At 40.2% G+C, this 16,845-nt stretch overlaps 1 protein-coding gene and 1 long non-coding RNA gene across 2 annotated transcripts; one reads left to right on the plus strand and one right to left on the minus strand.

Annotated features, from left to right (window-relative positions):
• Positions 1 to 110: 110 nt before the first annotated feature.
• LOC103364543 (uncharacterized) lies at positions 111 to 1,733 on the minus strand. Its single transcript, XR_520552.1, has 2 exons — positions 1,645 to 1,733; positions 111 to 491 (listed from the first exon to the last, which is right to left on the minus strand). It is a non-coding gene; the product is annotated as an uncharacterized LOC103364543 (long non-coding RNA).
• On the plus strand, positions 1,653 to 15,953 carry LOC103364542 (guanine nucleotide-binding protein G(q) subunit alpha-like). The gene is made up of 8 exons (XM_008291692.1): positions 1,653 to 2,121; positions 2,296 to 2,452; positions 6,138 to 6,322; positions 9,835 to 9,989; positions 10,305 to 10,433; positions 13,273 to 13,402; positions 13,899 to 14,052; positions 14,417 to 15,953. Exons 2-8 carry the CDS (start codon positions 2,317 to 2,319, stop codon positions 14,605 to 14,607), a joined length of 1,080 nt encoding a protein of 359 aa, XP_008289914.1. The 5' UTR covers positions 1,653 to 2,121; positions 2,296 to 2,316; the 3' UTR covers positions 14,608 to 15,953.
• Positions 15,954 to 16,845: the final 892 nt, after the last annotated feature.

Raw genomic sequence — 16,845 nt, forward strand, 5'->3', positions numbered from 1 at the left:
CCCCTGTGCAGTGTCACCTAAATGTCTAATGATTTAAAATTCTATGACCTTACAGTTACTGCATTACTTCTATGTTAAATGGTATTCATCCTAATTGAAAACTCAAAACAAACATTTTAGATTTGCTTTATTAAAAATATAAGCCCCATAGTAGGAACGTACAGCAACAAAAGGCAGTACACATCATTACTGATATTCAATCTTTTTTTTTTTTTTAAACACTTTGTATGTCCACCATTACTTTGATGACACACTGATGACTTGGATCATTATCGTGCCAGAATGTTCCTCTTCTACCAAACTTCTACAGTCATCTTGTCATTCAGTGTTTTGGTTTATCAACAGGCATTCGTATAAATGTCATCTCCCCAACACCTTTTGCACTCATGCAGCCCCACGTCATCACACTTCCCACCTCTGCTTCACTGTTGGGACGATGCATTCACTGTGGTCGTCCCAGGCAGCTTCACACCAGACATGTTGGACCCCATCTGAGCCAAAAAAAAAAAAAAAGAATCTTTGTCTCAGCTGTGCAAAGAAATGTCTCTTGATATTTGTCAGGCTTCTTTTCATGCCCTGTAGCAAAGTTTAATCTTTCAGTTATGTATCAAACCACAAACGGGTGTTTTCCTTGGACACCGTCCATAGAGATTGACACATGGTCTAGACTGTCGTAGATATGCTGGTTTTTCATGATAACCCCGATGTCAAGTAGGAAACATGAGGAGGTCTGTTTTTCAGTTACAGACTGTGAAGGCACGCATCATTTGAGGAGGACCAGCACCGATTAGTGGTGCTGTGGCTCTGCATCTATAGAGTGCTGCAAGTGTTTCCACTGGTGTTTGATTGATTTTTCTGTGTGCTTTTGCATGTTTGCAAAGTCTCTCAATCAGATTTTTGAATTCCTCTGTCAGTTCTTGTTGCATGTGGATCCATCTAGCACACATGCAGACAGAGACAGGACATAGGTCCAACGACATAATGTTTAATTGGAGTTTCTGCTTTAACCTCTGAAGACCTAAGCTATTGTTTGATAAGCATTTGATCTGATCAAATAGCAAAGAGAGGGTGCCTCTATAGCTAGTTGAGTGGGCGACCCATAAGCGGGCTACAGTTCCCTGACCAAGTGGTTGTGGGTTCAAATCCTGCTCACGACCCTTTGCTGCAGGTCTATCCCCATTCTTCTCCCCCTTTTCCTGTCTATCTCTACTGCTCTACATAAAAGCAAAAATAGAGACCCAAAAATATATATTAAAAAAATTAATTAAAAAAATAGCAATGAGAATAAAAAATAAAAAATATTAAGAAAATAAATATATATTTTAAAAAATATGTGAAGATTTTTTTTAAATAGAAAAAAAATTTAAAAATAAAAAAACAAAGAAAAATAATAATAAAAACTAAATAAAAAAATAATTAACTATTGTGGAAATAAAATCCAAAATGTGATGTCCACGCATAAGGATGCCAGGACTTAAGAGGTTAAGACCTGTATTTTTTAATACAATCTTTCTAAAATATTTGTTTCTAATCTCTCACAGGAGGAAACACTCCACCAGTGGACTTAGAAATAAAGCAGGTATTGGGAGGTGTTTGGACTTTGAATCACTTGACGTGTGATTCTGCACAGAGAGGTGTACTTACTTCTGTTTATTGTACCTTCGGAGCTGGTTTCTGTGGTTTCCAAGGGAAGGTGAAGCGTGTCAGCGCTGCTGCTCTAACTGTCACATACATCCGCAGTCTGCTGGTTAACACAGGAAACATGTTCCCATAATGTAATAGTGAGAGCCCACACGTTTCCCATCACGGCTCAGCCCTCCGTCACATGGTCGCTGCTGGCCGGACCGACGGAGCAGGAAAACACTGGCTCCACTTCCAGCTCGGCCACCAACTCTGTCTCAGCGACTCCTTCTCTCTGCTCCCGGAGGATGACTTTTACCAACTTGGTGTCACTTTGCAGCGCCGTGAAGTAAAAGAAAACAACAACAACAAAAACAACCAAACAAACAAAACTCCGCCATATTCAGCCCACCACGCCCGGAGCTCCGCCGCCAGGAGTTGAAGACTCGCCGCTAAAGTTGTTTCACAAACTTAATTTCCTCTTTACTGGAGAGGAACAAGGTAATACGAGCAACCTTGAGAGACTTTACTTCCTTAAATTAATACTAAATCTTGTTTCCAGCTTCGGAGGGTCCAGCTTGGCGGCGCGCTGTAGCTCCTCTAACTGTAATATAGTGACTTTTTTTTTTCTTTTCTCGTTTAACCGACATTATGTGTGTGTGTTTGCCGGGGAAGGTGAAGTGTTACCCGGGAGTAATGACTCTGAGCTCCGTGGGGGCTTGCTGCCTCAGCCCGGAGGCCAAGGAGGCTCGCAGGATCAACGATGAGATTGAGAGGCAGCTCCGCCGGGACAAGAGGGACTCCCGCCGGGAATATAAGCTGCTGCTGCTCGGTAAGACCCCCCCCGTCCGTCGGAAACAGGCTGGTAGGATTATTAATAAAGCACCTTATCACTCACAGAGGTCACTGAAAGGGCTCCACAGGCGGAGAAATACCCATTAGAACACGTAGAAGACACAGTGGAGTGACAGTGAACGCATCATAAATGAAGAGAGAAGTTGAAGAGGGTGCACAGTATGGTTGAATAATGAGCTAAACTAATTCAAAAAGACTAAAGATAAGGGAAATGAAAACATGAAAAAGATGAAGTAGGCTGTAATCACACTTGGAAGTAAATATTCAGGTCTTCTACTTAAGTAGAAGTTGCAGCATCCTACTAAAACATATGATAAAAGCAATGTTAGGCTGCTTATGTAAGAATATATACAAACAAAATGCCCATTTCTTCTGTAATATTTATTTTTCATGTTAATGCAATGTGCCATCTTTAATTTTTCATTTGTAGTATTGTTCAGAATCAATGCCAGTATGATCTTCTTTTCCAGTCTTTTTTTTTTTTCCAGAAATGTATTATATTGAATTCATTATTATTACTATAGTGTACATCTTCCTGGTTGTTCTATCAGCTACTGCATGCTCATCTTCTGTCATTTTGTTCCCCGAGGAATATCTGCTAAAAGACTTCTTTCCGTCGGGATTAATCAAGTTTAATCTCATCCTGAATTCTCTCATTACTGAAAGTAAAAGCTCTTCTTACGCCAAAGTTGCTCTCGGAGCGTCTGAGCTTATATTCTGTAAATTCTGAGCAAAAATGTAAATATATTCAAAAACAAGTATTTAAAAAATTTTGCGACAACATGTAAAGGAAAAAAAATGGAATATAGTCAGATTTTAAAACTGTATTCAGGGCTTCTACTCAAGTAAACGTTGCAGCGTCCCACTTTAAAAAAAATAGTCTTGCATCCAGTGTTAGGCTACCGAGGTAAGAGTGTGTTAAATTACAAACAAAATGTTCTTAAAGTACTGAAAGTGAAAGCCAAACTTCCTCTCTGAGCATTAAATTTCATATTTTGCATCACTGGATTGTTAATATAATGAAACAACATCTACGTGTCCATCATGCTGCTGTTAGAGCTCATTTAAAATCTTTTTTATACTGTTGAATATTACAAAACATACCTCCATGAGATGATTATTATCCTACTGTTTTGCCTGAAATCTTAATGTATGAATTAGAAGAGTATAAGGATAAGCTAGCAAGAAATTTAAACATAAAAAACCCACAATTATCTCAAAACTGTGCTCACCCAGAAGAAAACACATTTAGAAAAGAGCTCTCAGATTGTTTAATCTATCCTCCTAGACAACTGTGTGAAACCAAAAGGAGACTTCTCCAGACCGAAAAAATGCACAAAATCTCAAATTAGCCTCAAGAGAGATCTTATCAACCTGTAAAATGATTTTCCCAACTTTTGCGCCGCTTTTTGATCTCAGGCAAAGAAACCAAAGGGCTCTCTGTGAACTCAAAGTAGTCTGATCTCATCCTTTACTTTCAAAGCCATTAAACTCGTTTTTTTTTTTTTCCTGCCTGTGAGCTCAGACTGAGCAAATAGAGAACTCTCCACAAGCACTCACTGGCTTCTCATCCACACTTCAATTAATAGTTTTTTAATCTCGACACACAATTATGCAGACAGTTCGTTTTTTCACCACTGACATTGCATTATTGTAGACTGAGAGAATGCTTGCGGTATTTTGAGTACATTTACATAGTTGCTTACCGCTGTTTACTATAAATTAGCTGGCGCAACTTGTCTAAACATAGATGTTACCACCCTTGAAAGTGCTTGAGTATGTGATGATGCATTCGTGGTTGAACAGAAGCAGTTTATGTTTTATAAATAGTGAAGTAAGAAGTGTTCAGATGTGGTTCTCAGACAAAAGTGTAAAAATACTCCAGTACAAATTCTTATTTCAAGATCTTACATAAGTACAAATAAACAAGTATGAGAAGTCTTAAACGTATTAAGAGTAGACATTCTGCTTCAAAACAAATGACCCCCGTAGCAGAATTTATTATGGATCATTATTGTGAAGTATTGGATTGTAAATACCAATGCATCAGTGTGTAAACAGAGTTTTGCTGCTGCCTCTAGTCGAGGTGGAGCTGCTTCTATCTGCTTTATATCTTGTTTGGTTGTTTAGTCCAGCAGTTTCCTGCTTCAGGGCTGGACCCCTCTGAAGAGTCAGAAAAAAATCCTCCTGCGAGTCCTGCAACTTATATTTCTGTTCATTTTTCAGACTGTCTTCAGTTTTTTGGATATTTTTGTGCTTAAGCTCCATCATTTCAAAATGGACACCATATATGGTGATAGCAAACTGTCAATCACAAAGTGGCCACGCCCTGCAGCAGGCTTTGCTTCATTGTCTGTTTTACTCTAAATGGGACCATAATGTACAAAATAAACATCATGCTATATTGAATAAGACTCAAAACTAAGGATCGAGACCATGAACTGATTAGGAAAGTGTTCATCGAGGTAATAAATCAAGTGAGAAGTAGTTTGGTCATTTCCTGCAACCAGAGGAGTCGCCCCCTGCTGGGCATTAGCAAGATCGCATGCTGAAGTCACTTCCACATTGGCCTCACTTTTTCAGATGTGTAGGCTACGTCCATCTTTCATGCCACCAGTCTGGCTTTTGACTGTAGTCTGGTCGGACACCATTGGGGGTCTATGGCTCGGAGGTATAAACAACGTGAGATAGTCTGTACACAGAAGATAATGGGGTCCTTATGGGGTTATATCACCAGCCTCACTCCCAAAGTCTGCCTGTTGTTTATATCAAACAAAGCACAAGCTATGTCTGTATTCTGTCCTCGCGCTTATGTAATCCTGGACTTGCTTCAGTCGCTTTAGTCTGGGTTATCCTTAAGTGCTATTGGTCTTATGTATATTCTTTGAGTCAAGTGTTACAAACAGTGTTTTGTCATCTCACTGCTGAATCCCTGTATCAGATATATAAAAGCTGAACTAGAAGAAGTTGCAGCATTTCCCCGTGTAGCTGACAACGCTGAAATGACACTGGATGCAGAAGTGAAAGAAAAAGCAAGCCACACGAGCAAAGGAGTTTTTTAAGCTGTGTACACAAAGCTAGCCTCGATCTGAAGTGTAGTCGATCTAAGGCTTCTTCAGAGGTAGGCAGTGCTGACTAGTGAACCTCAAAACGTGGTGATACATTTAGCATGAGTCAGCTTTTTTTGTAAGCAGAATAACCAGTGCGACCTTGTTTCACCTTAAACTTACTCACAGGATTGTTGATGCGTCCTTATCGAGTAGCACAAATAAAATGTGGCCTCCCAAGATGATGCTGCGCTCATGTATTTATCTACCTGGTGTGTCTAGTTATTTCACAGATTAAGATCTTACAAACAGCATGTGATCTGTTAAAAAAAAAATGCTGATTCATTCTTGCAGATTAACCTGAAATATTTATCTCCACCCTCACCAGTTACAGCAGTAACATTACACCAACACAATAATGCACCAGTAATAAACATTTAATAATATATGAGTTTGTGGCTCATACAGAGGAGGGAAGTCACTGAGAGACGCACAAAAGCAGCAATGATTTTGGGCTTTTAAGGTGATTTAACGATATAAAATAATAGAATATGTTACCTTCATCCTTCAGGTCCATTTGTGTGTGTTGACTGTTGTGTATCTGTCAATGGCCAGGAACTGGTGAAAGTGGGAAAAGCACTTTCATCAAGCAGATGAGGATCATCCATGGCCGTGGGTACTCTGATGAGGACAAAAGAGGCTTCACCAGGCTGGTCTACCAGAACATCTTCACTGCCATGCAGGCCATGATCCAGGCTATGAACGCACTGCAGATCCCCTACAAGTATGAACACAACAAGGTAGGCCAGACACTTGTCTCCGATTCCTTCCTTTGCTGCCTCATTTAGACAAATTGAGAAAGAGGTTTTACCGCACAGAAACGTGTGCAAGCTTCACAGCCTCTGACAGCGCCTGCAGTGTGTATCACCGTGTCATCAGGGTGAAGTACTTCTGGTAATTTGCGACAGTGTTTAGTTTTGAAATCCTGCTGCCAGATAGTTTTGTCTAGATACGGAGCAGGCTGTCATTGTGAAGTACACATTATGTTACTCTGCAGGCATGTAAAGGCAAGTACTCCCTCGCCAAGTGCAAGTGAGACACCACAAGGAATCCGCCACTGTCATACCAACACCAGGAGCTTATTAATCACACAAATTTTTGCTGGCTCACGCCAGTATCCTGCAGCAGTTTGAGTTCCTGGTTAGGAACAGAGTCTGGCGAGGGGGGCTGGACTTCTGTCAGTATTAACCAAGTCTGAGTGAGCATGTGGGTTACAGTGTTTTCTTTCTGTGGGTGAAGTTTGTGCTCTGTGGAAGCTCCAGAATGGCATTGTTTGTAACTCTCCAAGCAGATATTAATGCTCAGAGTGGCTGCAGGTCAAGAAAGCCAATGACTGCCGGAACCGAGTGCATGTACTTATCCATAATGTTGGGCCTTCAAGTACTGTACATGTACACTACTTTCTGCTCTGCGGAGAGTCTGAAACCTCATGATGCTGCTCACCGTTAAGTAACTATTGAGTACATAGGGAGTAATGAATAAGGACACAATAGGGTGATTTCAGCCATTACGTCATTCACTAAACCCTGAACGGTGATGGTTCAATCATAGCCGTGCAACCGCTACGACGTATTGCAGGCATGTCGAGCGTCGGGGTTTTCCACCTGCATAAGCTGTGTGCACTGGACTATAGCACAAAACTGAAACAATTTTCAACTATTGAATTAATCATCAACTATTCTGACAACTGATCATATGGTTTGACCTCATAGTTGAAGAAAAAAGTTAAAATTTGATGATTGTCACTTCGTAAGTGTTTCTGTTTTCTGATTTCTTTTTCCTCCTTTATGGTTGTAAACTGAATATCTTTGGATTGTGGGCAAAACAGTTCACATGCTGATCCATACTTTTTTACTAGTTTCAGACATTTAATAGACCAAACAACGAAAATAATCGAGAGATTGATCAACAATAAAAATATTCATCAGTTGCAGCTCTGCTTATTGTAAAAAACACACGTGCAAAATTGTACAGAATTGATTAAATTCTGTTTAAACGCTCTAAGATTGAAGCATTCCTGGTCAGCTATCTTACTACCGAAAGAAACACTTCTACTTTTAATGTCAAAGAGCACATCATTACCTCACTGAGGGCAACTACATCCTGCTTTTTAGAAGTTTTTTGGTTGTGTTTGGGGAAGTTGGCCATCTAGCAAAACTGGGCTCTGCTCACCAAATAACATTGTTAGTCCTTGTTCTAAATTTCCTATGCAATGTTAAAAGCGACACATGCTGTTTATTCTACAGTGACAATCTCAAAGATTTGTGTTTAAATAAATATCTGTTACCATCTATTGTCAACTGAGGTACAATAGGTGACTGAGCCTATTACCCGCTGATGAAATTATATGAAAGTCCCTGTGAACTGGGTTTCTGTGGTAATATCAAGACAACCACGGTTAGTGATGAGTGTTTCTTCACTCTGCAGCTGTCTTTCTGCCAGAGAGCAGAGGTGGAGCTAACCAGACAGACTCGATCTGCAACTCACCCGTGTGTGAAGCTCCGTATTGTTTTATACTCTGCTGTTTTTTCCTCGTCTCAGGAGATTGAACTCTCTTTTTGCTTTCATGTGTTATTATCTTAAATTGTTATAAAGGCGTGGCGCACTGTTTGGATCTCTGCAAAGTGAGGTTCAAAAACACAGCCGCAGATACGACTTACCAACATTGGTGCTGCCAAAAAGAGCAAAACAACAGTCTTTTAGGTTGTCACTTTGAAATGAAATAAGGATGTGGTATTTTCCTGATACTGTATTGTCACACTAATGATACTTTGGCGAGCTAGTTCTATACCGGATAGAGGAACAATGATTAGCTGGAAACCAGAGAAGTTCTGACTAAATTTTGACAACAAATAAATAATCAGTAACTGTTTTGATAGTTAAAAGAAGTCAAAATTGTCTGATTCATTTCCTTCAGTATTCCCTGGTTCCTTTACTCCTGTATGACAGTAACCTGAAAACTTTGGGTTGTGGACAAAACATGTTCAAGACCAAACAGCTAATAAGTTCATCCAGAAATAATCAACAGGTTAGCTGCAAACTTACTGAAAAGATTACGAAAAATCTACAGTGTTTTTGAACCAAATGGTGGAGCTGAATTTATCTGAACTATCTGCCGCTAGCTGATGAAATCAACAGTTGTCATTTCAGCTGTGGAAGTTTACATTCCCCAAAACGGAAGTGAGAAACCTGCTTCGTGCATCTCTGTCTGACATTAAGGATGCACTGTTTTCAAAATGACTGAACAGTTTGAACAGAAGGCAGGGCTGCAACTAATTTTTTTTTGTTGACTAATCTGTCAGTTACTTTTCGCAATTAATCGATTAGTTGTTTGCTCTGTATATTGTCAGAAAATGTCCATCTGTGATTCCCAAAGCTCAAGAGGATGCCCTCAAATGTTCTGTTTCATCCACAATCTAGAGAATTGCTAAGATTTTCAAAGTAAACTGTAGCTACAAAAGCAGAGGCTGGCACAGAAGTTTCAAGGGATTCCCTTTAATCGTCTCCCAAAGCAGGAGCCATGTACATATACAGGGAGGGATAGCACTGCCAGTAAGCCTGTAAAAAAAAAAAAACAGGAAAATCACCTCTTAGTAATTCTACCTAATGGGAAGACATATGACTCAAACAGCTCTTTAATAGCACTGCCTTCAGTGGAGTCGAAAGCAATGCAGTCAGCTGGTTCAGCCCATTTACAGTGTGCAAACACGTGTTTCATAACACTGGAATTTCCCAAAGAATCGCAGCTTGTGGACATTAGTAAAGTCACAGCCTCACATTGGGCCCTTTATGACTGTAGCAGTAGAAAAACCCATCAGAACATCAAACACAGCTGCCCATCAGCAAATTGTTTGCCATAGCATCTTGTACAACGAGACTGCTGGATAAGTTACACCTCCCGTGTGAGCTCGCTGAAGTTTCAGGCAGCAGTAACTGAGAGTAAACAGACTGTAATAGTTCAGCCATAAATGACCATTAAGGCACTCCAAGCAGCTTGTGCATAAGTGTTTTTTCTGGCTGAACGCTTTTACTGTGGGTCCACAGTGCAGTAATGGGATGTGCAGTCAGGGAAAGATCAATTATTAATCAGAAACACGTGACACTGAGATGGAGATGGAGGATTCCAAGATGACATAGCAGCATTTGAACTCTGTTTAGCATTATGTGATCCATAAACATGAGCTCACGGTCCTATGAATCACTCTTCAGCAGTGTCGTGTCATTAACTCCAGTGTGTCTTTCTGTTCTTCAGGCCAACGCCAGTATTGTCAGTAAGGTTGATGTGGAAAAGGTTACAACCTTAAAAAACCCGTACGTGGACGCCTTGAAGAGCCTGTGGAGCGATCCGGGCATTCAGGAATGTTACAATCGAAAGAGGGAATACCAGCTCTCCGACTCAGCTAAATAGTGAGTGTAAACAGCGACCAATCACTCCGCACACAAATAGTTTCCAGCGTTTCATCTGCCAGTTGTGCCTTTAATGCGGCCCGAACGCTGAGGTTATTCCATTTAAGGTTGTTGACAAAAGGCTTCAAAGCAAAGAAACACCATTTAAATTCTCTGTAAATAATTAATGACAGTGACGTGGCTGAAACCGAAACATCCGTCCTGACTATTTTACAGTAAATGTCTCCCCTCGATCTGTCTCCTGCTTCTTCAGAAGTCTGTCTAAGTGGTTTTGATTTTACCTCCTAACTGGGCATTATTCTTCTCTGCTGTCAGCTATCTCAATGACTTGGAACGAATTTCCGAACCCGCTTATCTGCCAACCCAGCAAGATGTCCTGAGGGTGAGGGTGCCCACAACAGGTATAATAGAGTACCCCTTCGACCTGGAGAGTGTCGTGTTCAGGTGAGTGGTTCCGTTGAAGAAACAGAGAAAACACCAACACAGAAAAAAATGTTGTGGTCATGGTGGTCATACTGTATAAAATAATGTTTTCTAGAAATTCAGTTGATCAAGTGTTTATTATTAAAAGCCAAATCTGTCTTTTGCCGTATCTAGATTGTATTCAGACAGATTTTTGAAAGTCTGGACAGCAAAAACAAAACAAAAAATGAAATGGGATTCTGGAAATGAGATCTAAATGACATTGGTGGTTTAAAATTCAATTCCAGTCAGATTTCAAACAGATGCGTCGCAGCTCAAATCAGATTTCAAAGTGTCTTTTGCATCACTTGCACAGAGACATAACGATGTAAACTCCAGAGAGACGGAAGTCCGTGATCCCATTAGAAATAAAATGTCTGCGGGGGCGATCCAATAGCCGAGTGGTTAGTGTGCCACATGGATGTGATTGCTTGAGCATTAAGTCTCTGGTTCGATTCCCTCGCTGTCTTTTCCTATGCTTCTTGTCTGTCCAGGCACAAAAAATGCCCCAAAATGCCAGTAGTCCTAAAATTAAAGGAGTCTGCTTTGGTGGCCAATCTGTAGGAACCTTCTAGTGTCACGATGCAGAGAGGTCGCCTGGGCGCATGAGTGTGGTCACTTCCAAATAACTACAAAAAGTCTGTTCTAAATGTTCTAAATGTGAACTTAACACCTGACAAATCAAGATGCTTCATCAATAGAAAATTGCTTGTAAACAAAATTGTCCTACTGACTGTGCAACACTGGAACAAAGGCTTAATTCACCCAACAAGATATTCATGGTCCCCAGGTCCCACTGGATCAGAATAATCTGAATTAGCAAATCCTGTGTTTCGCTATTCAGGATCAGGTAATCCATCCATTTATATGCTGATATTTCTAAGTGGCATTGGATTGGATAGCCCTGATTCAGATATAAACCTTTCAAGATTACCAGATCTGTACTACAAGTGCCTCTGAAATCCATCCTGAATCCACCACTCTGCTGGAATCAGGATAATCCTGCTTATTTTGGATCACAGGTAATCCAACCTGCTGAAAAGTTCTGAACAGCAAACACTGAAAGTTTGATCCAGATCAAAACCAAGACTGGATTTGTTGATCTCAACTGATTTCTTCACCTTTCTTTCTTTTGAAAAATATATTTTTAAGATTTGTTGCAATCTGGTTGCTGAGATTTGATCAGATTACTTCTCAACCACTGGGCATGTTTCAACCAGAGTAATCCCAGACGTCATCTCCTGCACAAACATAAGGTTGCATTTGTGTTGTTTTGTGCACTATCTTTGTTTTGTAGAACAACTATCTGGTCCCCTCAGCATAGACTAGATAGTGGACTCAGTGCTACTAATTGTTAGGAAGCTAACATGGTGAACAAGACAAACATGGTGTCCATTGGCACATTAGCATGCTCATGTTAGCATTTAGCTCAAAGCACAAGCCTCAGAGCACAAGCAGAGTCACTAATGTGGCTGTAGCCTTGTTTTTTCCTGTTGGAGGATCATTATGGAGGAACGAGCTGGAAGCTATTATACCCATTATATCTTCTGAGCACAGCTGGACCTGATTTGAGAATTCACTGTGGGAGGTCCACAGAGTTGTTCTGTTCAGTTGGAAGTAGTGTTTTGTTTTTTTTTTTATTAATTCTCTAATCATTTTCTGTGATAATTCATTAGATTCACTTGGTTGCAAAACATTCAGCATTACATTTTGAAGTGCAGAAGTTATTGTGGGCTTAAATACAGAGAATTTAACCTTGATGGCGTAAAGGTAAACGCTGGCATCATGGGAAGTTTGTAAAAACATGACATCCTCTCAGTGCTCAATACTGAACAGTGATTTAAATCTCTGAACCTCAGAACCTGCACAAGTGTTGTCTTTTTAAAAATTAACAAAATTACACTATTTATCAGAGTAAAAACCTGTAAAAAAAATAAATAAAAGAAAAATCTAAAAAGAAACATATGTTCAACTTTCTGGCAGTGCTTCACCTAACCACATGTAATGTGCTGTTCTGTTTGGAAAATTAACCAGAATTAAAAATGATGTTATATCATCAAAAATAACTTTGTGTGCCATTGAAAGATTTTGTAAAAAAGCTAAAAAAAATTCTGCATTCCTCAGAGCAGCTAAGAAGCCATAACTGTGTCAGTCACATGACAAAACTTCAGATTATCCAGCTGAACTGGGCTAAACTGTTAGACTGTGTTTACAGAATGCAGATTGGAGACAAGTATGTGAAAAAAGATAACATATAAGTATTAAAGCATCTGTAATATGTTCAGCAACAATTTTTTTCCCCAATACTGGCAACACTGGTTTTTATAAAAAATAAATGATTAAAAAAAACTACTTACATTTTGATTTAGGACAATATACCTTTGTTGCATTGCATATGAGACATTTTTTCGTTCTCTCTGCTTCTATCTATGGTTGCACTGTTTCTACAAAGGTGCAGGACTTTATTTTGCCTTCTAAAATGAGCCGACAGTGAGTAAAAATATGACAGTAGCAAAAAAAAACTCCTTGGAGTTCAGAGGGTTAAAGAAATAAAACTCTGCGTTAGGTCTATAGAGTGATATTAGATGCCATGTGGTCGTGAAATGCTGCAGTACAGTAACTGAACAAATACATAGACTGGCTGCTCAGCTCAGTGCCCGTTGAGTCATCACATCCTCATCACTTCTCAAAAATCTCTTGTCACATCACCGTTATTAAGAAATTAAATCATTTATGTAATCGACTTAGCAGGGCTGTGTGTGCGGTCGGCTAATATGATGAATTTTTTTTCCCCCCCGTCAATGAAAACCTGTGGCTGCAGGATGGTGGATGTGGGCGGCCAGCGTTCCGAGAGGAGGAAGTGGATCCACTGTTTCGAGAATGTCACTTCCATCATGTTCCTGGTGGCACTCAGCGAGTACGATCAGGTCCTCATTGAATCCGCCAATGAGGTGAGAAGCAGGCTGCTGCCCACAAAATAACAATCTCATCTGCCCCTATATGTCTTGTTATTCTGCACACGGCGGGAGAAAAGGGGCTCACAGCGGGATAATCATAAAAATCACAGAGAAGGACACAAAGGGACATTGTTTCCTCTGTTTAAGGCCAAACCTGTTAGGTGGAAATGATGACCTAGATTTCTAGAGAGTCCAGCACTAGTCTGCTGTCTCCCTCTCTCTTTTTGTCTCTCTGTTTTCCTCTCTCTTTCTCCCTCTCTGGTCACGCTGATCGTCTCTCGGCTCCTTTGCGGCAGTGCGTCCAGTTGACCTGCAGGGGGAGCTCTTTAGTCGCTCTGTTCGGCAAAGGGCGCCTCTCAGCAAAGACTTGTTCACTTGATGAGATTACAGCCAATTGAATTTGCTCGCGCAGACAATCGCTGCTGAAGTACTGCTGTCTAACAATATGTCTTGTCTCATGTTGCTGCTCGTGTTTGTGTGTTTCCTGAAGAATCGCATGGAGGAAAGCATGGCCTTGTTCAAGACGATCATAACCTACAAGTGGTTCAAAGACTCCTCCATCATCTTGTTCCTCAACAAGATCGACTTACTGGAGGAAAAAATCATGTATTCACACCTGGTCGACTACTTCCCTGAGTATGATGGTAAGCGATTCGGATGGCTTCACTGAGCATTTTACTTTTTTCATTCATTCAGTGCATTTTTTTTAGAGAAAAGAAAATGGCACAAACTTCTTCTAACAGATCAGAAGTTTAGCTCATAAGCAGCTACTTGGTCTGATGTGATGAACAGCTGATGTTAGCTGCTATAAGCTACTAGTTATGCCACACCAAGTGTACCAGCATGTATTTAGTTGATAAAAGTTGTATTTCAGGGCTTATAAATTCAGATTGTTCTATTTCTTTCTCTGCACCCATTCCCATGTCACCTTCTTGAGCTTTTATGTAACTCCTGAAAGTACTAGTGACTTTAATGTGCAGTTTTTGCCCTCTACTTCCTTCCAACCAGGTCCCCAGCGGGATGTCGACGCAGGAAAAGATTTCATCTTAGACATGTTTGTCAGTCTCAATCCAAGTGAGAAAAAAATCATCTACTCCCACTTCACGTGTGCCACAGACACGGACAACATTCGGTTTGTCTTCTGCGCGGTAAAAGACCACATCTTGCACACCAACCTGGACATCTACAACTTGGTTTAAAAACGCCAGCGTTGCGGATGTAATTGAATCGGCTGCGTGCAGCTGGCAGTCGGCACAGCTCTGCAGTGGTTCAGTGTGCTTCACGCTGCTGCTGAGCACTATAATCCAAAACAGGAAATTGAGAAGCTACAGAGCTTGGCGTCAAATGACTGTACTACTGATGTATTTCAAATTTTCTTGTTAGGCTCTTTGAAAATGGATGTCTTCAGCTATTATGAAGTGTGACCTGACAATTAAAGAGCTGCCTTGGTGAGGGGTCTATTATAGCATGTACTCTGAAATATATGGAGCGCTTTGTGAACGTTTTATAGCAGTAACAGTGTAAATGCACATGGATGGATTAAGAAGGGAAAAAAAAGTATTTCAGTGGCCTCAAAAGCCTCTGTGGACTCGCAATGTACTAGGTCTCTCCTTCAGGGAATCTGTGGAAGTGAATGTAGACTAACTGCAATGCAGCACCTCACATCACTAACCCAAGTTGGTTGTAGTTTGTTTTTGTTTTTTTTAATGATGTTTTTTTTTTTACTTTGAAAACCATTTGAGATACTCTAAGTGCTTAGTTTGTGTCTTGACCTAAAGGGAACGAGTCATAATTAACACTAATGACACATGTACTTTATTACAGGCATTACTTGCACATTGTACATTTTGTAGCGTGACTATTTTTTTGCTTGACTTCGTTGGATCATTTCTGCAACCTTAAATTTCACGTGACTTTCTACATGTCGTATTGGTCTGTGATGGCATTTTCAAACCACTTTTTTTTGTTTTTTCGTGAGCATGGCATTCACATATTGTTGTGTAATTTAACATATTTCAAAGGGATGTTCAGATTGCGTCAGAGCTGTTACAGTAGAGCAGCATGTCGGTTCAGTTAAAGGACTGTTTGGTTTTCGAAGTACTAAAAAATCACTTGCTAAAATGGCTTTAGCATCCACTGTCTATTCATCAGAAGGCATATTGTACATATTGCATGGTACATTAACCTCCCAGTGTGGCTGTTTTTCATTTTTTTTGTTTGCATCAAGGTCAGTGTTGAAAGGCTTCCTGCGAAAGAGAGGGCTGTTAAATGTTAAATAATCTCAGAGGCATTAAACTAATGCATTCTTGATCCTAAATCATGCAGTTCAAAGGTATCACACGCATGAATAAGAAGCTAATGAGAGTGTCTCCACAGCGCTAATGTTTACACGACCCTTTTCTTCTTGTTAAAAGTAATTACAGCCTAATTTGTACGATTTAATTTATGGGTATATTTCACTGTCACTGCAGTATCTTAATGCAGTCTTAGTATTTTTTTTTTAAATGTGATTGAATAAATAAACAGTCTATTCATTTGCTGCTCAGGTTTTCAGTCTTTGTCTTTGTTTACAAATCAGATCCGGCACACTGATGGTTTGCCATTCAAGTGTTTGTCTTCTTGGCTGCTGCTCCATCAGCTCATCTGGAGCCGTGTTAGTCCCGAAATCCTCCTCTGTGAGACATCCATCTGGCCGCAGCCTGCAGCAGTAGGTCCATATTTTTAGTCTTGTACACAGGGATATATGGTGTGGCACAGAAGCATTATTTTTGGAAGAGGACAGACACTGAAAGTAAAGTGGCAGTTGTACATGGCTCTTGCAAGAGATGGATTAAAGGGGCAGGAGGCTGCTGGGCAACAAATCCTTGGTGGTCTGTTCCACATGTAGTCAATTCAGACCCGCATCCGCTCTGAATCAAACCACTGCAGCCAAGCACATTATCCACTGGATATAATAAGAACCAAGGCGAGAGCTAACAACGTTTTATTGATTTTTTTTCCGTCGGTAAAATAGCAGAAAATAGTGAAAAGTACATCACAGTTCCCCAGAGAAAATCCTGTCATTTGAAAAATATAGAAAAAAAATCAATCCAAAATACAGTAGGTGTACCATCAGTAATACAATCCAACATCTGATGCCATGTTGTCTTATTATGTGGTCATGATTGCACACAGGAGCAAACCCTGCAGTTCAGGTTACATAGCACATCATGTGGAGGCTATCGCGAACAAGGCTTTTCATCTTCAATTCCTTTATTGCTCAAATATTGAATACAGATTTAAAATTCCCACCAGACATTTCCACAGCTCCTGGTGGGTTTTTTTTTTTTACTAATCCAACAGTCAACAATGTAGATAAAAGCAGAAATGTTTCATATTTGAGAAGCTTAGATTGGTGATCTGATGCTAAAAAGCTCTGATCTTCCCTCCCTCCCGCC

This window comes from Stegastes partitus, unplaced genomic scaffold (assembly GCF_000690725.1).
Source record: "Stegastes partitus isolate 25-593 unplaced genomic scaffold, Stegastes_partitus-1.0.2 Scaffold755, whole genome shotgun sequence".
NCBI classification, from domain to species: Eukaryota; Metazoa; Chordata; class Actinopteri; family Pomacentridae; genus Stegastes; species Stegastes partitus.

Excerpts from the sequence above, each read along its gene's own strand:
- LOC103364542 (XM_008291692.1), top strand. The coding sequence starts at position 2,317 with ATGACTCTGAGCTCCGTGGGGGCTTGCTGCCTCAGCCCGGAGGCCAAG. Across the intron at positions 10,434-13,272 it reads CTGGAGAGTGTCGTGTTCAG|GATGGTGGATGTGGGCGGCC; the intron begins GTGAGTGGTTCC and ends CTGTGGCTGCAG. Across the intron at positions 14,053-14,416 it reads CTACTTCCCTGAGTATGATG|GTCCCCAGCGGGATGTCGAC; the intron begins GTAAGCGATTCG and ends CCTTCCAACCAG.